The 26172-nt window shown below is 47.8% G+C and overlaps 8 protein-coding genes across 8 annotated transcripts; 4 read left to right on the top strand and 4 right to left on the bottom strand.

The window, feature by feature from the left end:
• Window positions 1–208: 208 nt before the first annotated feature.
• N7533_005429 (sulfite reductase subunit alpha) lies at window positions 209–3355 on the bottom strand (the record flags this gene model as incomplete). Its single annotated transcript, XM_057102079.1, has 1 exon — window positions 209–3355. The coding sequence occupies one exon, from the start codon at window positions 3353–3355 to the stop codon at window positions 209–211; it is 3147 nt and encodes a 1048-aa protein (XP_056961709.1).
• A 614-nt stretch (window positions 3356–3969) lies between these two features.
• On the top strand, window positions 3970–5472 carry N7533_005428 (acyl-CoA dehydrogenase family protein; the record flags this gene model as incomplete). Its single annotated transcript, XM_057102078.1, has 4 exons — window positions 3970–4302; window positions 4362–4612; window positions 4674–5281; window positions 5339–5472. The coding sequence occupies 4 exons, from the start codon at window positions 3970–3972 to the stop codon at window positions 5470–5472; spliced, it is 1326 nt and encodes a 441-aa protein (XP_056961708.1).
• Window positions 5473–7821: 2349 nt separating this feature from the next.
• Window positions 7822–8595, top strand: N7533_005427 (uncharacterized protein; the record flags this gene model as incomplete). The annotated part of the gene is made up of 1 exon (XM_057102077.1): window positions 7822–8595. The coding sequence occupies one exon, from the start codon at window positions 7822–7824 to the stop codon at window positions 8593–8595; it is 774 nt and encodes a 257-aa protein (XP_056961707.1).
• Window positions 8596–8915: 320 nt separating this feature from the next.
• On the bottom strand, window positions 8916–9914 carry N7533_005426 (uncharacterized protein; the record flags this gene model as incomplete). Its single annotated transcript, XM_057102076.1, has 1 exon — window positions 8916–9914. The coding sequence occupies one exon, from the start codon at window positions 9912–9914 to the stop codon at window positions 8916–8918; it is 999 nt and encodes a 332-aa protein (XP_056961706.1).
• Window positions 9915–16313: 6399 nt separating this feature from the next.
• Window positions 16314–18239, bottom strand: N7533_005425 (uncharacterized protein; the record flags this gene model as incomplete). The annotated part of the gene is made up of 3 exons (XM_057102075.1): window positions 16314–16564; window positions 16642–17792; window positions 17851–18239. Coding segments are annotated over 3 exons (1791 nt in total), but the record flags the coding sequence as incomplete, so codon positions are not given.
• A 695-nt stretch (window positions 18240–18934) lies between these two features.
• On the top strand, window positions 18935–20955 carry N7533_005424 (Vanillyl-alcohol oxidase C-terminal subdomain 2; the record flags this gene model as incomplete). The annotated part of the gene is made up of 9 exons (XM_057102074.1): window positions 18935–19090; window positions 19145–19337; window positions 19395–19503; window positions 19563–19659; window positions 19729–19763; window positions 19829–19930; window positions 19981–20498; window positions 20563–20738; window positions 20815–20955. 9 exons carry the CDS (start codon window positions 18935–18937, stop codon window positions 20953–20955), a joined length of 1527 nt encoding a protein of 508 aa, XP_056961704.1.
• Window positions 20956–21368: 413 nt separating this feature from the next.
• N7533_005423 (uncharacterized protein) lies at window positions 21369–23567 on the bottom strand (the record flags this gene model as incomplete). The annotated part of the gene is made up of 6 exons (XM_057102073.1): window positions 21369–21926; window positions 22015–22388; window positions 22457–22568; window positions 22624–23180; window positions 23250–23400; window positions 23463–23567. The coding sequence occupies 6 exons, from the start codon at window positions 23565–23567 to the stop codon at window positions 21369–21371; spliced, it is 1857 nt and encodes a 618-aa protein (XP_056961703.1).
• Window positions 23568–24340: 773 nt separating this feature from the next.
• Window positions 24341–26035, top strand: N7533_005422 (uncharacterized protein; the record flags this gene model as incomplete). Its single annotated transcript, XM_057102072.1, has 5 exons — window positions 24341–24704; window positions 24757–24852; window positions 24905–25005; window positions 25059–25330; window positions 25393–26035. The coding sequence occupies 5 exons, from the start codon at window positions 24341–24343 to the stop codon at window positions 26033–26035; spliced, it is 1476 nt and encodes a 491-aa protein (XP_056961702.1).
• Window positions 26036–26172: the final 137 nt, after the last annotated feature.

Genomic DNA, 26172 nt, shown 5'->3' with positions numbered 1-26172 from the left:
CAAACAAGTCACCATTTAGGGTCTTCGGCTACATGATTAACGTCTTGAAATGTTTTCTGTTTCTCATATCGTCAAGTGTATGAAAATTTGCCAATGCATTTTGAGTCTATAGGCAGTAACTGCGCTAGGCAAGAAAATCTAAAGCGGGGGGGAATCGACAAAAACGAAAATGCAGGTCAATCATCAGATCATATCACACCACATCCATCTAGTAAACCTCCAGAACGTAGCGCTCCTCATCCTTAAGCTTCTCAATCTCCTTGCGAGTGTCAACCTTCTTGCCGTTTGCCTTAGCCTCGGTGGCAATGGCCTCCTCCAGAACAGCAGTGACATCAGGAACGGGCCAGGTGGGACCACACAGGTAGAAAGCACCCTCCTCGCGGATGTAGGCCTGGACGATCTCGGGCAGGGACTGGCGCATGCGGTCCTGGATATAGATCTTCTCGGGCTGGTCACGGGAGAAGGCGGCGCCAAGGAGAGTGATGACACCGGCGGCCTGGTAGGCCTCCCACTCCTCTCCGTAGCAGTACTCCTCGCGCTGGTGACGAGAGCCCATGTACAGGAGGACGGCGCCAATCTCCTTGCCCTGAGCCTTCTCGAGGGCGCGGTGCTGGACGAAGGCGCGGAAGGGGGCAAGACCCGTACCCAGACCAGCCATGATCAGGGGCTGGGTCGACTTGGGGGGCAATTTCATCACACTGGACTTGACACTGACGGTGATGGGAGAGCCAACCTTCAGGCCGCTGAGGTAGCGAGTAGCCTGTCCGAAGCGGTCGCGGCCGCTGGGGTCGGTCCAGGTGACAGCGACAATCATCAGAGCGACGGAGTTGGGGGTCACCTTCTGGCAAGAAGCGATAGAGTACTCGCGACGCTTCAGAGGGCCGATGATGCGGACGATCTCGTGGAAATCGGGATGAGCGGAGGGGTACTCAAGCAGGATGTCGGCGAAGGTGATGGTGTCGACCTCAGCACGGCGCTTGAACTCGACAGCACCGTCGGGACCACCCAGAGTGAGGAGGTCGAGCTTCTCCTTTTCGTCCGAGGCGAACTCGGCGAGGGCCTCGTAGAAGCGCTTGGGAGGGCGACCGAAGATGTCGACGTTCTGGACAAGAGCCTGGTAAACGGTACGGTTTTCCAGGACAGCAGGGTCCTCACGGCTGGGAACCTCGACGATGGCATCGGGGTTCAGGCCGTAGAACTCAATAAACTTGGAAACATCAACGGGATCGTTCTCAGCGTGGATACCCAGAGCCTCGCCAATGTCGTACTTGAGACCAGAGTTACCAAGATCGAACTCAATGTGGAAAATATTACGATCATAGGTGGCAGGGGTGAGACGACGGTTCTCCTGGACGTGGACGGTGAAGGTTTTGGCGGCTAAGTCGGGGCGGAGAGCATCGCGGGTACCGAAAGCCTCCTTGAAAGCCAGACCACGGGCGGCGGTCTCCCAATCCTTGAGAAGGGTGGCAGGTTCAGACTCGTCCTTGTCAAACGGCACAAAGCTGTTGGCAGAAATATCCTTGGGAAGCTGAAGAGCCTCGCTAACACCCTCGGGCTCCTTCCAAGCCTCGGGGGTCTCGATCTGGCGCAGAACCTTCTCGAGGTCCTTGAAAACGTTCTCCAGAGCCTCGCCGTTGCCAGAAATGGCAGACAGCTTCTTGGTGGCAACACCCTCCTGGGCAGGCAGAGCCACGCGGATGAAGGAAGCTTGCAGGATCAAGGCCTCTAGGGAAGCATCTTCAATAGCAGTAGGGTCGACAATGAAAACGGAGATTCCGCGCTGGGCGACAGCTTGTCTGAAGGCAGCGGGCAGCTTCTTCTCCAGATCCTCGTCCTTAACACCAGGGGCGCTGATGATGACCTTGGCGTTGTCCTTGACCGATGCAAGAACATCAACGTCCTTCAAGAGAGCGATGTTGCCAATGTAGGACACATCGGCAGAAGTGACAGAGTAGGGAGCATCCAGGATCTTAGCACTCTTGCGGATGTCGATGCGGACAGCACCACCCTGGACAAGGTTGTCGTGAACCTTGCTGGTAGTGACGTTGCTTGCCGAATCGGCAGCAAGAGCCTCACTGAGAACGCCCGCAGCATCCGAGGAGACAGAGTTGTCAACATCCCAGAAGGTGTACTCCTGAACAGTAGCGGGGTCAAGCAGCTGCAGAGGAGCGGTCTCGTTGGTGGAGCTGTTGATGGGAAGAATAGGCTTCTCGAAGATGCGCTGGAAGGCGGCAGCAGTGGAAACGAGATCCCAGCGCTGAGAGCGAGGGTACTTGATCTCGACACAAGCCGGAGTCTGCTCACGGTCGGTGGCGAAAGTCAGAGCAGCAAGGACATCCTCGTAGAGGGCAGAGTGAACACCCTCCTCCTGGACAGCTTGGTCATTGGCAACCTGGCCCAGGATGCCAACAGTCTTGACGGACTTGGGCAGGACACGCAGGAACTCCTCCTCGACAAAAGGACGGTAGACGCGGACATTAACAACACCAATATGAACGCCATCCTTGGCCAGAGAACGGGCAACCTGAGCAGCCAGAGTAGCCTCGACGGTACCGAAGACGACGAGGACAGAAGTAGGCTCAGCATGGCCATGGTACTCGAAAGCACCATAGTCGGTTCCAAGCTCGCCGTTCAGGGACTTGAGCAGGTCAAGTAGCTTGCCCTGGGCATCGAGGTGACGGTTGCGGGAATCCTCCAGGGTCTTGCGGACATTATCATAGGCACGGTTCAGACCATCCTTGTCCAGCACGTCAATGACGCGGGTGGTCTCATGGCCAACACGGACACCATCGTAGATGTGGATAGAAGGCAGAACAGAAGAGAGCAGAGTGGTGAGCAAAGCCATGTGCTGAGACTCGTGAGCCGAGCCACTTGAGACGAGACCCAGACCGAGGTCCTCAGCCAGAGAGAGGGCCGAAGCATAATCGGAAACGAGACCCTCATCACCAGCATAGTCGACAGCAGCAACGTGGGCGGCAACAGGGCTGGCAACGGAGTAGAGGAGAGACAATTGCTCCAGAGCATTGCGCATAAATGGAAGAGTGGCGGAGGAAGCCACAATACCCTGAGGAACATGACGCTTCTTCAGATCAAAGTCTTGAGAGAAGAGATAGCCCAGGGCGATATTTCCGGCACCTTGGCGGGTCTCCATGGCCTTCACGGCAGGAGATTCGCCATTGGCGTTGGTCTCTTGAGCGGCAGACCATTGACGGAGGGCAGCGTCGAGATCAAAAGATTCCGGGGAATAGGAGAAGACCTTGTCACTCAACAGATAGGCAACCTGTTGAATCAGGGTCTGAGCTGTGACATAGGTCGGGCCAGACAGGGCTGACAAGGCGGGAGAAGTGGCACCCATGGCGAAGTATGTTCTTGTCTAGATATCGCGCGCACAGCAACGATACCAGGGATAGGAAAAGACAAGAAAAGAAATCACCAAATTGAATGAAGGGAGGGGAGGGGATAAAAGAGAGTAATAAATAAAATAATGCGGAGGAAGAGGGGACATTGCTTGGAAATCCGCCGCGTATAGAAAATTCCCCAGACCAATTTGCCTCTTCGGGGTTAGTCCGAATTGCGTGCTCATTCAAATCTTATCGATTGCGGCCTTGGTGCCTAAAAGCTGACTAAGTGCTTTTCCTTCTGCCTTGGTGCCTTGGTGCCTTGAGTTTAAATGCTGACTAACATATAGCCTATTTACTACTAGTTAGTTAAACTATGCCCCCGTGCATAGCTGACTCATCTATGCACTCCCGCATGTGTGCTTGGCGCGGCTGCACCGAGCCTCGGTCGGTCACAATGCGGAGCTGCCTCGACTTGAACTTAATACCCCAGGTGGAGTCCCCATAAGCTACCTGCTTCTTCTTTATCTTGATCCTTCTCCCCACCCCCGGTCTACTTATACCCTAGGAACTTGCACAAAGCTGCACTCAACTATATCACATATACAACCCTTCCTCAATACCTCTCATAATGGCCGAGAACTCTCTCAACCCTGTCCCCTTCTCCGAGCCACCCTACCTTCGCGGCCTTCCTTCCCCATATATCACGGACGCTCATCGGCGCTTCCAAAAGGCTTGTCGCAAATTTGCCTGGGAAAACCTCATTCAAAATGCCATGGAGTGGGAAAAGTCTGGGACTGTGCCCGAGCACGTCTTCCAGACCTTCTGCAAACACAACATGCTGCTCCCCAACATGCCTGCCCCGCTCCCCGTCGATTGGTGCAAACGCGTAGGGATCCACGATATTTTGGGCGTCAAGGTTGAAGATTGGGATTATATATATACTGGAATCTACTGTGATGAGGTAAGGAAGTCGGACAGTTTGCCTAAAATGGATCAGAAGGCTAACGTGAAGCCTGATAGATGGGCCGGTCTGGTCTGAGCGGCCCCGGTGGCTCGCTCAACGCTGGCTTTGCCTTTGGTATCCCGCCAATTGTCAAGTTCGGAAGCAAAGAATTGCAAGAGCGATTTCTCCCCGACCTTCTTACGGGCAAGAAGCGTGGATGCATTGCAATCACTGAGCCTGAGGCTGGTAGTGATGTTGCGAATATCGTCACCACAGCTACCAAGAGCGCCGATGGGAAGTATTACATCATCAACGGATCTAAGAAATGGTGCGAGACCTCGTGGATCATAACTGAACCCTGGAGAAAACTTGACTAACCTCTTTAACAGGATCACCAATGGTATTTGGTCTGACTATGCGACCATGGCAGTCCGCACCGGTGGCCCCGGCGCCAAGGGTCTTTCCGTTCTCGTTGTGCCTCTGAAGAACCACCCTGGTGTCTCAATGCGTCGACTACAAGTCTCGGGTCAGAAGACTGGTGGAACGACCTACATTGAACTAGATGATGTCAAGGTCCCGGTTTCCAACTTGATCGGCAAGGAGGGCGACGGCATGCGTATCATTATGACCAACTTCAACCATGAGCGTCTCGTTATCTCTGTCGGCGTCACTCGCCAAGCACGCGTGGCTCTAGCTGCGGCTTTCTCTTACTGCCTCAAGCGTGAAGCGTTTGGCAAGACCCTCATGGACCAACCCGTTGTTCGCCATCGCCTTGCCAAGGCTGGCGCTGAGCTTGAGACAATGTGGGCGTGGGTCGAACAGATCCTCTATCAATTGACTCATATGAGCAAAGAAGAGGGTGATCGCCAACTTGGCGGGTTGACGGCTTTGGCCAAGGCGAAGTCTGCAATGGTCCTGAATGAATGTGCTCAGTGTGCTGTTCTTCTTTTCGGAGGCAATGGTTTCACCCAGACTGGTCAGGGTGAGCTTGTAGAAGGTATGTCATGCCCTTACACTTTTTATTTATTTGAGGCCCTGCTAATCTAATTATTAGCAATTCTTCGCGATGTCCCTGGCGCCCGGATCCCTGGTGGGTCTGAGGATGTGTTGCTCGACTTGTCTGTGCGCCAGTTGGTTAAGATCTACCAAGCACAGGAAAAACAGCTTACTCAGACTTCAAAGATCTGACTGATTTTGTATAGATAAAACAGTATCAGTTATTTAACACCCTCAAATCATTTCTTTAAGCAAGCCTTTCCTTGTACATGATGGATCAATTTGTACCGTCCTTCTCAAATATTATTCTTAGACTACTGCTTTTTCCGCTCTGTTGTTATCTCGTTTCCCGGCGGGTCATCCATGACGGTGTTAGAAAGTTTGTTCTCCTGAATTCATCCGCCAAGTCATTTCGTTCATGTGTTACCTGGCCTTTTTTGTTTGTCAGCGCTAAAAACGCATTCTGATAATCCTGCCATGAACTAAACCCCGGTTTTGTCAAACCTGTCCAGTATGCCAGCACATCCTCTCGGTGCCACAAATTGATTCGAGATAGGTAGCCAGTAGGCTCTCTCGATTTTTCTCTGCAAAATCCGCATCGCTTGCGATGTTCACACTTCTTACACCAACGACAAGATTCACCAGTATCAATACAGAGTGAGCAATTGAAGAACTTGCATGGGAACTCAGTCTCTGAAAATTGGTCCTCCGCATTATAGGTCCACCAGTCCAAATCCTCTGAAAATTCGCGATACGGCGGCTTGGTCTGTATTACTTGGCAATATAGGCCTCCAAGACAAAAAGGGCCTGGATTGTCGTCGAAGTATTGTGGCTCTATGCCATCTGGACATAATGAGGCCCAGTCAATTTTGCAGCATGATTCCCAACTCTCAAAACGGCCCACATAGTCCCAACCCTTGACCTTATTTAGTTCTACCATTGCATATATACCAAATAATTTGGTGCGTCTTTGGTCAAACATACGAAGGTTGGGGTCATAGCGTCGAACCATTTCGTGGTTTTTATCAAGGTTCTCGAGGAACTGTTGCTCGTAGGCAGACCTCCCGTCTGCTGAAAACCAGTTCATATATCTATTTCGCCGAAGGAACTTCGAAGTATTTCCTTCTGCATAATCAAGGAATATATCCAAACAAATTCTCGTCTCCAAAAGCCAATCTTGGATCATCGTCTCATTCAAATCGGCCCCGTTCTTCTTGTTCTGATGGAGCTGATAAACCATGGAGTGTGATATTTCACCTGCCTCTTCTTGGATTGCACAGAAAAGCTCATCCGGTAAAGAATAGCTATAACTTGAGAGTCTGGAAAAGGGTAGAATTGCAAGGTCGTGATCATAAAAGTGAGTTCTAGTTGATCTGCCAGTGACGATGAATGCCTGGGCATTGCCTTCTGGTGACCAATCACTGATCAAAACCACGTGGGTCTTGAAATTACCTCCTTGCCCTGCCAGTAGTATGGTTTCTACAATATCGTTCACCTTTAACCACATGTTGATAGCGCAGCCAATATCAGAAAAAATTCCGTGTCTGATGGCAATAGCCAGTGTCTTTGATTCAATCTTGGCGTGAGGGAAGTTAAGGAGATGGTTTCGCATCGCGTTACTGTCTTTCAACACTCGAGTCCGATCGACCCCGGTCTTTGAACATATTTTTGCGGTCACTAACGATGCTTGCTATATCGAGAATCTATCTGGATAGTGCACAGAAGTCCCGAGTATAAATGAGAAGAGATCTCCTCGTAGAGGTAGTGGCTGCAAAAGAGAATCGAAAGTGGATTTGATGATGGGCTGGAAGGTTCACCCTCAGGAGTTGATTCAATAGTCGCAACAAGGGCTTCCCATATCATCAAGCGTAACTCAACAGGCAATTTGAAGAAAGTGCCCAACTGCGCACCGAAATTGCCCTCTATGGGTGATTCCAAGTCATCCATACTAAGCGGCGATGAAGCTTGAACAAGAAAAAAAAACCTAGAAAACTTGATTCTTATCAAGCGATTTGATAGTCTGTCAAATGATTTTCAATGCTTAGAGCAGAAAGGGTGAAGGGATGTGATAGATCAGTGGGAAGCAAATAGAATTAATAACACAAATTTCTTGAGTACGACTACTCAGGAAGTTATACTAGTCTTACTAATAGCTAGCTTTTACTCAACACCGCTCACATTTTCGAAGCTCCGAGTCTCAAATCGGGTTGATATTTCGTACTAGGCCTGAAGAGGCCCTGCCATCCCTAGAGCATGCTTGATAAGGGCTGTGGTATCGGTATTGTGCTTTTCCATGGTACCGAGTATTGAATGGAATTTGGCCCTAGGAACCTTGGAAGTATCCATGGATGTAGGTAGATGCATGGACTAGTCGGGCTTCCAAAGCATACTACCGTATGTGGCCTAGCGCAGGCCATGACGAAAGAGACGGCCGAGGCACACCCCACTCATTCTTCGTCTCAAGTCGCGGTCGCCTTCGACTTCGCCTCCTCATTCCTCCCGCATTTTATCTCGACCCTTTGAAATCAACGCAAAACAAACATGGCGAACGTAGCTCTCATCGGATCCACCGGCATGGTGGTAAGGACTCAAACCCCCATCATCATCAGCAAAGCCAAGCCTCCGACTAACCAATCAATCACCACAATCAGGGATCCCACATCCTCTCCAGCCTCCTCTCCAATCCGGCTGTCAGCCGTGTCGATACCATCTCTCGTCGCACGCCCAACATCGCCGGCGAAGCTCCTCAGGGCAAGCTCACCACCTTCGTCTCTGGTGACACCGCCACCTGGGGCTCACAGCTCCAGGCTCTCACCCCCGACACCCGGCATCTTTATCTCCTCGTTCGCGACAACCCGCGCCGCTGCGGGCGGCTTCGAAAACCAGTACAAGATCGAGCATGGACTGAATGTTGAGCTGGCACGCGTCGCTAAGGAAGCCGGTACCAAGGTCTACGTGCTGATCTCTTCTTCCGGCGCAAACAAGACTTCCAACATTCCATACTCGCGCATGAAGGGCGAGATTGAGGAGGATGTTAAGGCGCTCGGGTTTGAGCGGACGGTCATTCTTCGCCCTGGCTTGATCAGTGGAACTCGCGAGGAGAGTCGGCCTCTGGAGGCTGGTATCCGCTTCATCGCTGGCTGGGCTGGCAAGCTGCACCCCGGTCTCAAGAATGGTTGGGCGCAGGACGCGGATGTTATCGCCAAGGCGGCTGTTAAGGCGGGCCTGAGGGCGTTAGAAGGCGATGTTCCTAGCGGCAAGGAACAGGTGTGGAATATTGATGGTTCGGACATTATTGCGCTCGCGAAGGAGTAAATTGATGAAAGCTTTTGGTGCGGGGCGATTTCGGTTTATCGTCCGTTTAGTCGGGCATCTTTATGACATATTATTATTCCCATAATTCATGCTAGTTAGATGGTACAATCAGACAAGTACATTTACACTATTAGTCACTTTGACCTCGCTATGATTGGTAAGGTGAATCGATTGTTCGGTGAAATACTGATATAGTAGGGGATTTATTGCAAGGAAGTTGTATACTCTCTACCAGCTCTTTCTTCACTTTCCAAGAGGAAAGGGTTAGATGCCGAGGTGTCGGGCACATCCTCTTGGCATTCCCAGGTGACGAAACTTTGCTAATCTGACAACCCAACCATCTCCAAAGAATCCTTCCATAGTCTTGCCTCGTTCTCGGGATGGAACGAATGCGGCGCCGATTTGCCAGACATAGGGTTACCATCTTGCTCGCCCATGGCAGCCTCAGAGCAATCATTCAGATACAGACCTCCTCTACCCTCAAGTTCCTTCGAAATAGCCGCATAGATGGTTGTCGCTGCTCCCTGATCCAGCCCTTTCTGAGCCTTGAGCATCGCTTCATTTTGGAGCATACCCATGACTTCTTCGCTGGTCAATTGTCCAATGATACCAGTGGCGGAAATTCCAGGATGAAGACTGTAAGCATGCAGGCCCTGGGATGCATAGCGACGCTCAATCTCGTTGGCCATGTAAACATTCGCCGTTTTAGACTGCGCGTATGCAGCCCAGGGATTGTATTCACCATTCTCATAGTGGTAGTTGTCGGAAGAGTTGATGCCACCAATACGATGTCCAGCAGAAGAAAGTATCACAACGCGAGACTGGAAGGCTGAAGATGAACCTGTCAACAGAGCCGACTTAAGAAGATTGAAGAATAAGAAGTGAGATAGATGGTTTGTCGCAAATTGCATCTCATGTCCTTTGTCGGTCAACCTGAGGTCTGGAATAGCCATGACCCCAGCATTCGCAACAAGGAGGCTGATTTGGGTCGTCTTGGATAGGATGGTTTGAGCAGCGATTCGGACGCTTTCAAGCGAGGCTTGATCCATCTGGACCAGAGTCATTGTGCTCGGGTCAAAAATTTCCGCAAGTGCTGCTTCAGCCTTCGCGAGGTTTCTTGCAGTGAGGAACAAAGTTGCACCAGTAGCTGCAAGTGCCTTGACGGTCTCAATGCCTAGCCCGGAAGAAACACCAGTCACGACGGCGACTTTGCCGGTGAGTTTTCCCTCGAAGCCCTCATCTTGGACTATTTGAAGGGCAGTTGGTCGGGCATCACCGGGGCCTTTGGGGTCGACGTGGGGTGCAGCGTAACGAGACATTATAGAATCGAATGAGGTAGATATTTAATGCAGAAGAAAAGGTACAGTTGAGTCAAATTGAACTGAGAGTCTTGGAATGTATGAGAAGGCAGGAAACAACGGATTTTTCCTTCCCTTTATAGCTTTCCTCTTGCCCTGCTATGACACATCCTACTGCTATAGCGTGGACCAGCTTGAGGCAACTAGTAGCTGACTGATTTGTCCAAGTTAGGAATTGTTTTCGTTTCTTCCGATTAGAAATCCAAGTACGCCTCGCTGGCCATTTTGCCTGATACAATGCCAGACGGCTTGAATAGAACTACATAGCTGACCTTTTCTACCTATTTAGGGATAGTTCATGCCCCATAAGCCCCACAGTTGTGGACCGCTGAGGCTTTTCCGGGGATGACAAGTTTATTACCGAATCCGAACTAGTCAGGTGTGGTGAGCAGCCATGACCACCGCTTCACCCCGGTCTATAGCACAAAGAGTATGTTAACTCCCCAGCTGATGTGACGGTGGATCCACCAAGAATGTCGATTTCAACCCTTTGCCGGAGAAAGATCCTGAACCGCCTTATCAGCGAGCTCGCTGTAAGTGCCGATTCCTATACTCCGAGTCCGTTGTAATTGTCTCAGCCGGGGGCATGAGACAGGAAATGACTCAGAGAAAAGTTAAACACCTTTTTAGGATCATGTCTCCAGATACAAAAGAACTTGAAGCAAAATGATAAATTGGCGACCGCCCTTTCCGTGTCCATCTCTGGATACTCGACGACCCTGAGGATACCGAGCCATCTCTTCCCAAATGATCGGAGTTTCCTTCAGACGAATCCAACCAATGTACTCATATACCTAGGTATGTTGTGCTGCTGCCCCATCCAATGGACCATATCTACTTAGTTTTCGGAGTTTTAGGTACGTAGTGTACAGTGGCTTTACTAGTACTACTGAAGTTGTTTAATATCTTGAAATTAATCTTTCATGTGTAATAAAGGTGACGGTAACATTGCCGCCTCGGGAAGCGATCGGCTCCCGGATCCCAGGGTGAGTTAGTCACCCCGCCGCCCTAAGCTGCCCACTGAGCGACCCTAAGCTGCTCAGTGAGCAACCTGATCGCTCGCCCCGTTGCTCTCCCCTGATCAGCCCCTTCACCCTCCGTCTTGTCTTCTAGCTTTCGCCTGCTCCGATAGTAACCGCACTGCCTACCGGTGTTCCCGGGAGTTCTGGTCTAGAGATGACATATTCCCACGTCGCTACAGTGACTTGCTGTCCTCTTCGAACCTTCCATCGCTTGACTCGATCCCTTCAGCTTGCATGAGATATTCAGTACTACCTCACCTCTACACCCTCTTATACATTCTCTTGCTGATATTGCCGACTCCACCCAGCAAAAGAACCACGCAAATTCACCCTTGTCCTCGTTCCTCCATACACTATACCAATTTGATCCCAGGAACAACATTCGCACCGACCTTCGGCAACCTCTTATTGTATAGTATACCTAGAACTCGAACAACTCGCCGCACCTTATGACACAAGTCGACGACATCGGCTGACGGATCTAGTTTAGTTTTAGGCTGGATATCTGCCACTGATAAAATTAAGCTAGCATTCCTAGGAACCCTTTCCTACAACTGATCCCTCAAAGCTAGAAATGGCTTTACGATTGGCTACAGCGAATACTGCGGCCTTGTCGATAGATCTAGAATCTATACCAGTTCTATCGACAATTCGATGCTCTATCTCACAGGCTGATTGAAACGATGAATTGTAACAAATAAATAGTCCCAACTATCCCTCCTTTGCAGCATTTGTTTAGAATAACATCAAACATAAACTTTACTACCTCTTGCTTTAATTTCCATTTATTCAGAACCTCTTGAATCTACCTGCCACAGTAACGCTAAACCATCAAAGATTTTAGCAGCCAGTACCAAGGGCTTCAGTAAAATACTCTTCCACCGGTTTAGAAATCTAGACTATCGATATAGTAGGGCAATTGGACACCCTAGAAAAAAGAAATAAAGCAGACTACACCCTAGGGAATAATGTGCCACAAGAAGAACGCAGTACATTAAGTCTCAGTAAGACATATCTTAAACACCTTCCTCCAATACCCCTTGGGATTAATACAGTCTCTCTAATTTTAGAACCCGGCAAACTTCCTCGAGCCAATTCGCCTAAACTCTATCTCAATAATGCAGCATCAGCCGCTGGAAATTATCCTAAATACCCCGAGGAAGTCGCTCTTTATCCTTCCTCCCGAGAAACTCCCTCTATAACTAGCTTAGAAGGCCCTGGTACGACGAGAGTCTTCGATATCTTTGAGGAGAATAGTACAAGACAAAGCGACCGGGGTTATTACAGAGATTTTGATCCAACCAAAAGAAAGCGAGCTTTGGAAGATTCACATATATCCTCTCCGAAACAACGCCGGCACCGGACTTCTACAGTCACAGATACGAACAAGCCGCGAAGAAGACGAATATATAAATCAGAAGCCGGAAATCTATTAAGCGAAATCACAGAGGGCGATTCTACGGGCAATCTCGTACGGCTAATAAATACAATCGGATATTTAAAGCGCGCTCACAGTCTAGTCACTGCTAAGGCCAAATTTTCTGACGACCTCGCAGGTACAGATATTCTCAAAGAGAATCTTGCAGTGCTTTAGTCAGGTTGAATAACTTGACGTAGTATTTCCTTTGTTCTTAAAGTTTCTTCAAGAATCAGTCTCTGTTACTATTTATATATATTATTGGTTGATTCTCCTATTCTTTGATTACCATCCGAAGTCTTGCCTAGTTATACGTCTCTAGCCTGTCCTTTAGTATTTGCTATTACACAGGAGCTATTGACAAATATATATCTCTAGTAAAGGAGTTATAACAGTACCAACCTTATCTAATACTAGGTTAGTAATTAACAGACTCTTATTAAAAGCCAATACTTAAATTTTACAACCTATAAATATATAATATTTACGTTGATTCTTAAACAAAACTTACAGCGTATTTAAGTAGGATTTATAAATATACTGTCACTTTTATCATTGTCATAACTAGTTAGTGCCTATAAATAATTATTATTATCTTTCTTTCAATGATAAACAGAGTATATACAAAGGCTAATTTCCTATCTAATATTTTCAGTAATATATTTTTTTATATATTCAATAATCGAGATATTGATATTTATAAGAATAATACTAATCTTAGTCTTATTAAGATAAATTCTGATCCCTAGCTACTTAAAAAGTAAGGCTCTAGTTAGTAATAGCTGCTGTGAAGTCTCTCTCCTCTATGAGCCCTAGGAGATCAAAGAGACAAAAGAAATACTGTTGTAAAGCAACTCTGATGAAAAGGGCGTCCAAGTATAGCAAGATATACGACACAGATATATACGTAGGTGTTCGTTTGCGAGAGACGGGTCAAGTACATATTTTGACAGCAGATGATTCGGGGTTTTGGGCTTTTATCACCCTATAATTAGTATGTTACGAGCTACGTCCTCCATAGAAGAAGCAGCTGATTTTTTTTAAGTGCGCCTACTACCCCAAACCAGGCTTTATAACGATTCAAGATTTGGATAGGGCCAACAAAGAAATAGCTATCACCTCCAAGTGATGTAATCAAAAATTTCGCAGGTGATCGTCAACTTAGAGTACACCACCACCTTGGCTTCTGGCGGTTCATAATGCGATAGAAGGGAGTGGAGCCGAGCAGTCACTCGCAGAAGTACATTACGAAGTCAAGTACTATCGTGCTGAATTTCATATGTATCATAGAATCAATCAAAGAAATCAATCTAAAAGATCTCGAGAATGTTTCCGGAGATAGAATATTGCGTGGGGTGGGGTGGGGTGTTTGTTACATTTTACAGGACTACTTGGAGATGGAGAACAAGCAAAAACCAAATAAGCTCTCCCAGGAGCAACAGTTGGAGTTCCTGGGGCCGTCGCATTAGTTCCCAGGGACAAACGGGTCCTGGGAGTGCTGTACGTTGATCCTAGGACCGCAGCATGAGCTCCTCGGAATGCTATCACTAGCCGCTAGAAGCCACGATGTATCCCCTATGGCAATTCACTCAAAGACACAACGGCTGCGTAGATCTTCTCCAGGCTTCATGGCTAAGCTTTCTAGACTGTCCTCACTCATCCTGTATTTTTCACCTAAAGTCGTAATTGCATGAGCAAACAGAACTGCTAGTTGGTCCTTCAAAAAAAAGACAAGAAATCGAACATTTGCCCGGTTTCATGCTGATAGGTTCGCGGGGGGTGTAGTTGACTACTTGGATATCAAGCAGGATGGGCAAAAGCCAAAATAATCAATCTTATCTGAAAAACTAACCGCCCTCAGCCCATCACATCCTACCGAAGATGTACAGTGTTTATACAGTGCGCATTTAATGCCTTTCGTGTTCGACGTGCATCTTCATCATATCTCCTGTGCCTTGGTTAAGCGATCATTGATCAGTGAACGTAATACTCCAACACGAATTACTCATTGCACGAATTACTGAAGTGTAGAACTGTTGCCAAATTGCAACAACAGACATGTCTGGGGAGTTCAGCTAATACTCAACGCAAGCGAAAAGATGGCCGTGGTGACACTTTAACAGAACATTCAACGATTGTTTGTTTTTAGGAAAATGACGCAACATCAGTGTATGTACTCCGTATGGTAGGAAGAGATTGGCCATCTGAAAACCTTTCTCCACCGTAAGCAGAGGTCCGTGCATTTTATTATACCCTCGCATGCCCCGGGTGTCTGAGAGAAATTTTTTCACCACTGACCACCTCCGCAACATCCCGAGCAACTTACGCAGTAAGGTTCTTTTGAAACATTGATACATGAGCTGTAATTCACACGTACGAAAAAGAAAAGGTGGCCATTGCACGGTTGCTGGTTGGAAGTGAATAGTGGTGAACCGCAAATCAAATTATACTACCAAACATGACGAAGCCTACCCAATGCGAGATGGAAAAAAAAGAAAAAGAAAAGAAAACAAACTGTTAATTGATCATGTCTTGATAGCCAGGTCTCCCGTTTCTCATACCAGCAGAGCGTCGGAATTAGATACAGTGTCGGGATGAGCAGGACCCAAAATTCGTCGCTGCTTGTCAACGCATGTTCTAAGCAGATCGATCCCTACAGAGCGACGGCCGACAGATTCAAAGGTGAAGGCAAGGTTGGCCATGCTCCTCAGTGTGTCGGGATGGTCCGCGCCGAGCTTCGTCTTGCGAGTCTCCATGACCTGTACCTCGAGCTGCTCGGACTCCTCCCACCGGCCCTGATCGCTATACGTCCTTCTTGCTAGGTTGGCCATGCTTGTAAGGGTGTTGGGATGGTCAGCTCCGAGCTTCTTCTTGTTGCTGCCCTCGACACCGACGTTCTGTCCATCGAGAACAGCAAGTCCGATGCTAAGCTGGTCAAGGTCTTCCTTGACCAGAGCTTCGACGCTCACATCGGCCCTGGTGTTTACGACATCCACTCCCCTCGTATCTCCACTGAGGAGGAGGTCAAGGAGCGTATTGAACAGATGCTCCAGTTCCTCAAGCCCGAGCAGCTCTGGATCAACTCTGACTGGCCTGAAGACCCGAACTGAGGCTCAAACCATCGGCCAACTGAAGTCGCTCGTGGCTGCCGCCAAGTTCTACCGTCAAAAGTACGCCCAGTAAATCTGAGCAGTACCAACTATTTTCCTTATTTCATTTCCCATAATGTGTTAATTGGATGGGGCGGCATATTTCAACCCGCCGCCCCTGGCACGGGAAATTTTGTTTTATGACGATTACGAAGATGATACCAAAAGTTTAACATTCGGTTTCAAACGGGTTTTGCGGATTAGATGGCACCAAAGGCGGGTTTACGGAGTTTCAACATAACTAACGATTTCAACATGGGTGCCGCCTATTAGGTGCCGAATTTTTCAACAATTTGATTCTCTCGTCCTTGTGAAGCAGTTGCTATCACTTGGACCTGGAAAATGAGAACTTTGTTCTACTGTAGAATCAGCTGTGGATATTAGTTCGAGCTTTATGCTACATTAAGATTTTCTTTTTCACATGTAAACAATAAATAGTAGTTAGAAATTCCCGCCCCGAGCAGTCTGCTTTTCCAGACAGAGTTTCCTCTTACCCTATAATGGCAGGTGCTGGTGGGTTACCGGAATAGAGAGAAGTGAGAAGTGAAAGAAGGTGCGACTGGGATGTGGCATTGGCATTTCTGTTATTTTAAAGGTTCACTGCGGGCCCCCGCAGAGTCCCATCTTCTTTCAAGTTGTTTCTTTGATCGATTTATACACTCCGCTTATGGACTAAAATCTTGGCAACTTGGTTCGGTTTATAGTTACACATCGATGTTCAGGGATATTGATGTATTTATCAGAAGAGCCGCCCTTCGTATTCTGTGACTACTTAAACAACATGTACGTCAATAACCGCCGAAGTTCCGTTCTGAACAACTTCGATAGCCTCCTTCAGGACCGATTGTAATTTGCCTCGGTCACTGACTTGAGCTGCATGTATGTTTCCATCACTGGCAGCCCTCGCGATACCGGAATAGTCTGGGCTCGGTTCAAAAGAGATGTTCAGTTCTCCATTGCTCACCTTGGAGCCGAGGCCGTCTGGATGAACAAGGAGCATGGACCGCCGAGGCGCATTCCAACCTGTGAAGACATGATGGTTAGCTAGGCTTTCACTTTGTTTATCTAGCTGTGATGATGTACTGCAGAGGGTGCTTTACCTTTGTTGTTGAGAACGATTGTGAGAATTGGGATTTGGTACCGATGCGAGATCCAGTAGACACTGGATGGAACACTAAAGAGAAACGTCCCATCACCCACAATTTGAACCACCATGGGCTTAGTCTTGGATGAGGATTTGTCCGCACTGCTGAGAGCATCAACAGCCAGTTTGATTCCTAGGGCTCCGCCGCCACTCCATCCCAAGCCACCTCCACCACAATTGATCCACTGACCGGGCGTAGTAGGCCGAATTTGATCCGCCACAAGCACCGAATTGGTGACAGCCTCAATTGCATAAATAGTGTCACTAGGCACAAGGGCCTTGAGTACTTGACAAAGATATGGGGTGTTGAACGAGGAGGAACCTGGGACAGGCTCACAGCGCTTATCAAGCTCGGACAACAGCTCTTGATGTTGAACCTGAAGCGAGTTCCATCTTTCATCGTAAGCGGGCAAGCTGAGGGTGGATTGGAGGTCGGATGCAGAGTTGATATATGTCAAAATCTGTGAGATTGCGGTGAATGAATCCGCTGCATACCGCCGCATGGTAGGGAGGTAAAACAGCGGCATGAGCTTCTTCAATGGGTCAATATCAATATGAATTATATGTGCTGATTCCTTGGGACGGCACTGAGTCGGTATCCAGGGAACATCGCAATCAACCACGAGGATGAGATCGGCCGTTTCAATGCTTGGATCCGATCCATATCGCATACCGAGCCAACCTGGATGGTCAGACGGAAAGCACATATCACAGGCGCCAGTGTCCAAGACACGTAAGCCCTTGACTGTATTTGCTAACTCAGTCAATGCTCTGACAGCATCATGATTCCGACCACTATATCCCGTGATAAGAAGCGGCTCTTTTGCACTTACCAGCGCCTTCGTAATGTAACTTACATCGGCCTCTGGGAGTGCAGCTGGTCCGCAAGGACCCCAGGATACGATGGGAACTTGATAAGGCGTGATTTCTTCCTCCATAACCTCCCGTGCGCCCATAAGGTATACTGGTCCTTTGGGGTCACTTGTGGCAAATTGCAAGGCTCGGCCGACAATTTGTTTGATGTTTTTGCCGGTTTTGATCTCTCCCACATAGCGGCAATACTGAGCAACAATCTGCTTTTGGTCCGGGACATCTTGCAACCAATGACTGGAAAAGTATTAGCTGGAGGTACTTATGACGCGTTTCGTATCTATAGAAGTCTTACATGTACTCGGTTCGAGAACCTCGCATTTCGCCCTCTAGTGTAAAAGGTGACAACCCGGCGAAGATCAGCACAGGCGCGCGTCCAATAGAAGCATTATGAATAGCGGCTCCCAGCCCAGATGTGCCAACATCGACATGAATTATAACACATTGAGGTTGGTTGGTCACGCGAGCGTATCCGTCCGCCATGGACAAAGCGACCATCTCGTTCGGGCAAGTGTAAATCTTGGGAAATGAATCTGGCTTCTCCTTGTATCCTTTCGCCATGGCTTCCATGATACTAGGATGATCCGAGCCCAGATTTACGAAGCAGTTGCGCACCCCAAACTCCCACAATGCCTCAAAAAAGGCATATGACGCTGTGTACCTTTTTCCATTCTCAGTCAAGATTCTCGTTCATTTGGGGTAAAATGCCAAACTTACATTTTGTCTCTTTTGATAGTAGAACTTATCGAATTTCTTTTCAATCAGGTCGCATTAGTAATGTCTCTGGGTTTATTCTAGATTCTTTTTATACCTGGCCGTGTAGCAAAGTCGATGCATTTTGCCTTTCCGTGAGGCCCCACTCGGGTAATTCCCGAACGTGATGAGTGACTGCCGCGAAGTCAAACCAATGCCGTAATCTCACTATGCCGTCGACTGGCATACCAGTGGAACTGCAATTCTTGCCAGACAACGGTAAATGCAACGGGGACCGGGTAATCGGCTATGCTCAGTTCACAAAATTGGGAAATGCATACTGACGGTAAACTCGGAACATACCCGAATGCGCAGACCTACCAGTTCTACTACTAGTTACTAAGTCATATCCTCCTGGGCACAAAGGCTATCCGGCGTTCAATTATATAGTACTTTAAGAGCCTGTGCATTGAACGAGCACATTCGATATCAAATTTCGAGTCTTCAAGATGTTGCGACCATTGCGAGGTGTCCCAGCTCGATATCGTTTCCCAGCCCCGCCAGGATCACATACGTTCAGGCAAAGGGTATTTTGGACTTCCCCACTAGCAAGAAGCCAATTTTCTACAGCAAAGGTTGATAACCCGGGCCCAAACTTTTCAGACGACAAATCATGGACAAGATCCATGCTGGCAGCCACAGGAGGATCACTCATCACCGGGCTTTTGATTTTCAACCTTCGTGGGCAAGTGCCCATCGCAGATGCGGAGCACGAACAGCATCGAACCAATGAACAGAAGAAACCGAGCTATGTATATGCGTCAAAGGAAGATATGGGTAGGGTAAGTGGATGCCATACTGTTATCTGGCTGATTTTGTACTGATACTGCTCTTAGGCAATTTTGGAAATCCGAAAAGAACTTGGAGAGGAAGGCATCACCACCGACGATGATGATCTGAGACAACATGGATTTTCCGAGTGGTCCTCGATCAACATTGACCAGCTCCCTACGGCAGTTGCCTTCCCCAACAGCACCGAGCAAGTCGCCAAGATTGCCAGAATCTGCTCCAAGTATAAAGTTCCAATGAGTGAATACGCCCCCAACCCCTGATTTTTGAAGAGCCCCATTATAACTGTAATTCCAGTTCCTTATTCCGGCGGATCGAGCGTGGAAGGCCATTTCTCAGCCGCTTTTGGTGGGATTAGTGTTGACTTTATGAGCATGTGCGATATCGTCGAGTTTCACCCGGAAGAGTATGCCTACCCACAGCACCAATGAGCAAGGTCTATACAAAACCGCTCACATTTAACAGCATGGATATTGTTGTTCAACCCTCAGTGTCGTGGATGGATATGAATGACAAAATCAAAGAAAGCGGGCTATTTTTCCCAATTGACCCGGGCCCTCCTGTGAGCCACCCCTTTAGAAGTTGTTCGGGAAGCCAGGCATAAGATCCTTTGCTCACTTTATTCCTACAGGCGAAAATCGGTGGGATGATTGCCACAAACTGCAGGTAGGTGTATCTGGTTTCCTATATTCAAGTTTCTGGCCCGTCTTCTCAACTGACATGCATACAAGTGGCACAAACGCTGTGCGTTACGGTACCATGAAGGATTGGGTAATTAATTTAACTATGGTTTTACCGGATGGCCGTATCCTTAAGACACGGCAGAGGCCTCGGTATGTTTCATTCACTTTAAAAACTCTATCTAATACTGATTCAATTGTAGTAAGTCATCAGCGGGCTATAACCTGAATGGCCTCTTTACCGGTGCCGAGGGAACCCTGGGATTCGTGACAGAAGCAACCTTGAAGCTAGCACGAATCCCAGAAGAAACCGGAGTTGCCGTCACATCATTTCCAACCATGAGAGATGCGGCAAACGCTGCTATCCAGGTTGTGCGCCAGGGAATCCCCGTCGGGGCCGTCGAACTTCTGGATGACGTACAGATGGATGTTATCAATCGAATGGGCGATACGGGGAGAGAGTGGAAAGCAGAACCCACGCTCTTTTTCAAATTTAGCGGCACCAAGGTAGGCGTGCAAGATAACATCGACGGCGTGAGTCACATTGTGCATGCAAATCACGGGTCCGACTTAGAAGTCGAAAAGGATACGTCAAAGCAGGAAGCGCTTTGGTTCGCTCGCAAGCAAGCATTGTGGAGTATGCTCTGTCTCAGAGAATCCGGTCATGAGGTTTGGTCTACAGACGTTGCGGTTCCATTATCCAAAGTTTCGGATCTTGTTGGTAATTTAGAATTCGCTTATTCCATTCGCGACCAGCTTTGGGCAGCATCTAACACCGTTATTAGAGATTTCAAAGAAAGACCTCGACCGACTCGGCCTTTTCGGCAGTATGCTTGGACATATCGGGGATGGCAACTTCCATGAGACAATTCTATACGATGGCAAAAAGGAATATGAGTCGGTATCCAAGTGTGTTCACGATATGGTTCACCGAGCTATCGAAATGGAGGGTACCTGCACGGTCAGTCTTCTAATCGGACATCTTTTATTTCCCCCTGAATACTGTCGAAAACATACTAACCTGCGTATATCCATAGGGTGAACATGGCATTGGGCTTGGAAAGAAGGAGTTTATGGTACAGGAAGTAGGCGAAGAATCCCTTTCTGTGATGAGGGCGATCAAGCAATCATTGGACCCCTATTGGCTGATGAATCCTGGAAAGGTGTTTGATCCTTAACGTATTTTAGTACCTACTAGTAGGTATCGAAACAGGTCATGTTGTGTGATTTGCGAAAAGGTCTTTATCTTATAAATATTCTAGATAAATCCATACTTTGAAATCTATAACTTTAGATGGAGCTATTTCCCGACATACTCCTTTAATTGAAAAGAGTCAGTTACGGATGACACTACGAGGCCATGCACCATGGCAGTCATCCTCAATGATTCTGAACGGCGAGATATTGCCTCGGAATACTTCAGTAGGAAGATTTTCCTCTCCAATCTTGATGTATGTATTTCTTTAGTCGCCTTTTCTTTCAGCAAGATCATAGTTTTGTGAGTCCAGCATTCAGTAACATAATGACTTCCAAGGTTCCCATTCTGTTAATTTTAGAGAGTTAATCCATCGCCAACCTTCCCGAAAACCAGCTAATACATCTTGCTTCCTGTTCTGACAGCTTTCGGTAGCCCCTGGGCGTAGGCAACTTCGCGGGCCAGGTTCATAAGCATCATATCACAGCCACCGGCACCTTGAATCTCCAATGCAGCCGGATACTCTTCTTCCACCAGGGAGATCTTGCTCTGGTATCTGATAGGTCCAACGGGAACAGTCACTTCAGGGCTTTCATTCATGACCGAGAGCAGATTCCAGCTGATATAACCAGGTAATGCCGGGGCGTAGCCATCTCGGGAATAGGAGACATTCGTATCCCGATACCATGGAACGCCACCATTGCCATTGAAGGGAAACACTACGGTAGCCTCAGAGCATGTTTCCTCGTCCGGCACCAAGACAGACTTCCGGTAAAACTTTTGGAACTCGGCCTGCAGGGAGAGACCCATCTGCCCCAACGTGGCGTTCTGGGGTACCAAAGAGGAGCTGCTCGACTTGTCCACTGCAACGTACGGGAAGCTTCCGAATTTCTCGAAGTAGTCCTTCCTGAAATCTACTATAAAATCGTTGCTTCCCGAGACGTAGGGGATGAGCTAAATAGAACTGAGTTAGATATTTAATAAGGGACAGTGCATCGACGTCAAATCCTGAAAATGATGTGATCGGATTCTGCAGACTTACGTTCGCAAAATAATCAGCCAAGCTCATGTTTTGCTTTGAGTGCCGTTGCCAAAGAGAATTTGTGTCAATAATAGTACGGCTGACTCCAAGAAATCTTTCCAAATGCTTGACGTAGTCGTTGCAAGCTGTGGTGTAGTCGGGATCAATGTTTTCCCAGTACTCCTGAGGGAAGAGAATCCTCTTGGGGAACTTGGTGTAGTTCTTGATTGCGGGATTGGGGTACATAACACTACCGAGTTGATTGAAAGTGTCGACATCACGAGCAAAATGGCCGGCGACGTCAAAAGGTCCAAAATGTGTGGCGGTATCATTGGTACTATTCTTTGTGGAACGGATGCCGTAAACACCGTTCATGGCGGCAGGGAAGCGCATGGCTAGCCAAAAATAATTGATAGCATGAGTTAAAGTCCGAGAGAGGGAGATAAATTCTAGCTCGACTCACAGCCTCCTGTATCCTCTCCAATACTGTAGTCAAGCCAACCGTACGCAGCCATGGCAGCACCTGAGCCAGCAGAAGAGGCCCCAGGAATGAGGTAGGAATCGCCACGGGGGTTCTCTTTCGGTAAGCGATAGTGGTCGGGAATATTGGTTTTTAGAGGGTAGACATACGAATGGCAAAGAGTAATCGGGCCACTGCGCGACGGTGAATAGTGGACTGGCGAAAAGAGACAACTTTGTTTTGCCCACGATTATGGCGCCCAGATCGATAAGATTCTGAATAACCTCGGAAGTGGCATTGGAAGGAGGATATGTCATTGCGTATGACCGACTTCCAAAGGTCGTGATGAGCCCCTTGATGGCATACTGATCCTTCACGGCGACACGGTAGCCAGCAAGAGGATGTTCAGGGGTAGGCTTAAAATAAAGTCTAGATGGCACCGCGATAGATATAGAGCCAAGTGGGTTCGTATCTTTGACAGGAAGCACCTCATATGCATCGGTTCCATCGACAGACGGTACGGTCGGCAATACAAAAGAGTTTGTATGGTCGTCGTAAAGTCGCCAGGCTTGGTGTAGCCCAAACACTGTAGCAAAGTACGGACCATCAGGAAGTATAGAACCGTTTTGCGGAGAGGCCCAAAAGATTTTGTTGGTTCCAAAGGTCTCAAATAGAGACTTGGTATCATCATGGAAATCAACACTCTCGAGGCCTTGCAAGTACAACGCTGTGGGGACGGTTAGTAATGTTTCGAGTTTGTCCGATCAATACTTAAAGAGATTGGAGGTATGTATACCTGTGGAAAACTCCCGAATATAAACATCATCTCGAAGCAGAAACTCAGAGATAGTGTTGTTAAGCCAAGCTGACATGTTGATTTGATCATGTAACTTGAGCGATATCACTGTGATCGGAAATGGCGCAATGGCGTTAAAATCATACGTCAACTAGACACGATTTCATATTAGGATTGTACGGTAGAGCCGAAATGCCATATTGGATTCAATACCTCGACCTTAGACGGAACATAATACTGCACGTCATCAACCTTGACCACATTTGAGGCAAATGTGCAGGTTGCAAGGACTGATAAAATAAGAGTGCTGACACGCATGTTGCCGGTGAGATGCAGAGAGAGAGACCAGGTCACAGAATGGGGTTTTGTATATTTGGCCCTTATCTTAAGGTTATTAGTCTCGTATCAAGGGTATCAGTCGTATCTAATTGGTAATAGTCCCATCGCAAGAGGGCCAGTTTGTTTGATGCGTATTGGTCAAGTGTCATGCGGTATCTCAGAGAAACATTCATGTCTGAGTCGGCCTCTGAGATTCCGGGTCGGCTAGTTCCCGACGGCCAAAGTACCTGATCTGAAGTTGCCGAGATTATTATCCTACCAAGAAACTCTCTTATAAAAGTCAATTGGCACAATGTCAAGTTAGGTGTGGACCGAACCCACTTCCGAATAAATGATCAATAGCTTTTGCCCGGTCAGAAAGTTAAAGACATAGTTATAGGCTGCCTGCCAAGAGTTCGACCTAGTGAGATTCCAGTCACGGGTATTTCCCGGTGGCCATTATCCCGAAGCTTTTGCCGACATAGGCCAGGGCAATCCTTCGGGGCAATTTTCAAAAATTTGATCGGGAGTAGGACTCCGTCAGTTTTACCCCGCATCATAATCGCGGAGTGCGAAAGCCAAGTCCGGGGTTATGATTCTGGGGTACCATCGAAACGAAGCCAATCAAATCCAGTTTTACCACCATTTTAAATTCAAGACATCCATGCTCGATTATCAGTATGAGTTAAATACGGGAAACAGCTGCCCTTCTACCTGATCGTCTCTCATTCATCTTTACGAATCTTAACCTATGGACATCTGAAACTATCATCATGGACTCAGATATAAAATTACAGAATAATTTGGAGCTTGAACACTCCCATCATGACGATATAGGGGCCGAGGGTATTCTAGACAGCTATGAGGCTACCGAAGAGCTCAAGTTAGTCAGGAAATGTGACCTACGTGTTGTGCCAATTCTGATGCTTCTATATCTTCTTGCCTTCCTTGACCGCATCAATATCGGCAATGCACGGTTACAGGGGCTGGAGAGAGATATTGGCATGAAAAGTGGGCAGTACAACTACGCGCTTTTTATTTTTTTCATACCCTATATTCTCTGCGAGGTTCCGTGCAATTTGATAATGAAAAAGCTGGCCCCATCCACGTGGATTAGTGGAATCATGGTGGCGTGGGGTAAGTTCTCCATCCCGCTATCTTTGATAAGGGATAATGTTGATCTTTTTAGGATGTGTGACCGTTGGCCAAGGATTCGTGAAGAGTTGGTCTGCCTTAATGGCCTGCCGATTTTTGATTGGAATATTTGAAGCTGGATTCCTGCCCGGTAGGTGTATGTACTACTAAGATCCAAGGCTCGACTACTAACAAGGTGATAGGCAGCGTCTACTTGATTTCGCTGTACTATAAGCGGTTTGAGCTTCAGTGGCGATTGACACTTTTCTTCAGTGCTAGCATTCTAGCAGGGGCCATAAGTGGGGTGAGAAGTACTCTACCCAGACGGAACAATCTGAAACTGATGCATCAATCTAGTTATTAGCCTACGGATTATCCTTTATGGAGGGGGTCTGTGGCTACTCCTCCTGGAGATGGATATTCATTCTCGAAGGGATCGTGACTGTAGTTGTTGCTATAATAGCAAAGTTTCTGATTGCTGATTGGCCTGAAACTGCTCGCTTTCTGAATGAAAGAGAGCGCAGCATCCTTCTTGCGCGACTACAGTCTGATACGCAAGTCTACCGCATGGACCGACTCGATCGGACAGCGATACGCAGAATATTGAGTGATAAAAAAATATATCTTGGGTATGTTACTCTGAAGGTTGCTATGAAGGATGATCTCTTTATGTCTAATCTATGACGAACAGCACAATTATGTACTTGGGTGCATTAAACACGGGATATGCAGCTTCATTCTTCACACCAACTATTATTCGCGACATGGGATGGACATCCTTAATGGCACAAGTCATGAGCATTCCAATCTATATCGTGGCAGCAATAATGACGCTCTGTATTGCCCTAATTAGTGACAAGGCGAGACATCGATTTGGCTTTGTCCTAGTGGGCTGCAGTATAGCGACGGTAGGCTATGTTATATTACTCGCACAGCGATCAGTTCCTGTTGGTGTGAGATATTTTGCTCTCTTCGCTATAACGAGTGGTGGCTATATTGCTCAGCCTCTTCTCATCGGATGGTTAAGTAACAATATGAGCGGACATTACAAGCAAGCCGTTGCCTCGGCTATGCAAATTGGATTCGGAAACTGCGGTGGTTTGGTCGCTAGCAATGTTTTTCTGTCTTCCGAGGCACCATTTTATGCCACGGGTTACGGTACAAGTTTGGGTTTGATTTGGCTATGCGTCATCGCGTCTGCCCTACTATTTTTGGGTTTATTCAGAGAGAATAAAGTTAGAGACCAGGGAGGCCGTGATGAGAGACTGACATTAGGCTCCGATGAGGTTGGGAACCTGGGGGACGACCATCCCGACTTTCGCTTCACATACTAGTGCGCTCTTTTGCTATGGTGGGTCGGAGGCAATACAACTTTCACTTTGCGATTATGGATTCCAGTATGTGAAATGGCTTAGTATGAAGGTAGACGAGAACTCGGAGGTCGGCGGGATGTTATACTATTGAGGTTTGG

This window comes from Penicillium manginii (assembly GCF_028828005.1).
Source record: "Penicillium manginii strain IBT 31320 chromosome Unknown utg000004l:1.0-7231830.0:1.0-7236170.0, whole genome shotgun sequence".
NCBI lineage: Eukaryota > Fungi > Ascomycota > Eurotiomycetes > Eurotiales > Aspergillaceae > Penicillium > Penicillium manginii.
The sequence above is the reverse complement of the archived record's forward strand: the minus strand, read 5'-3'. Positions and strand labels throughout refer to the sequence as shown.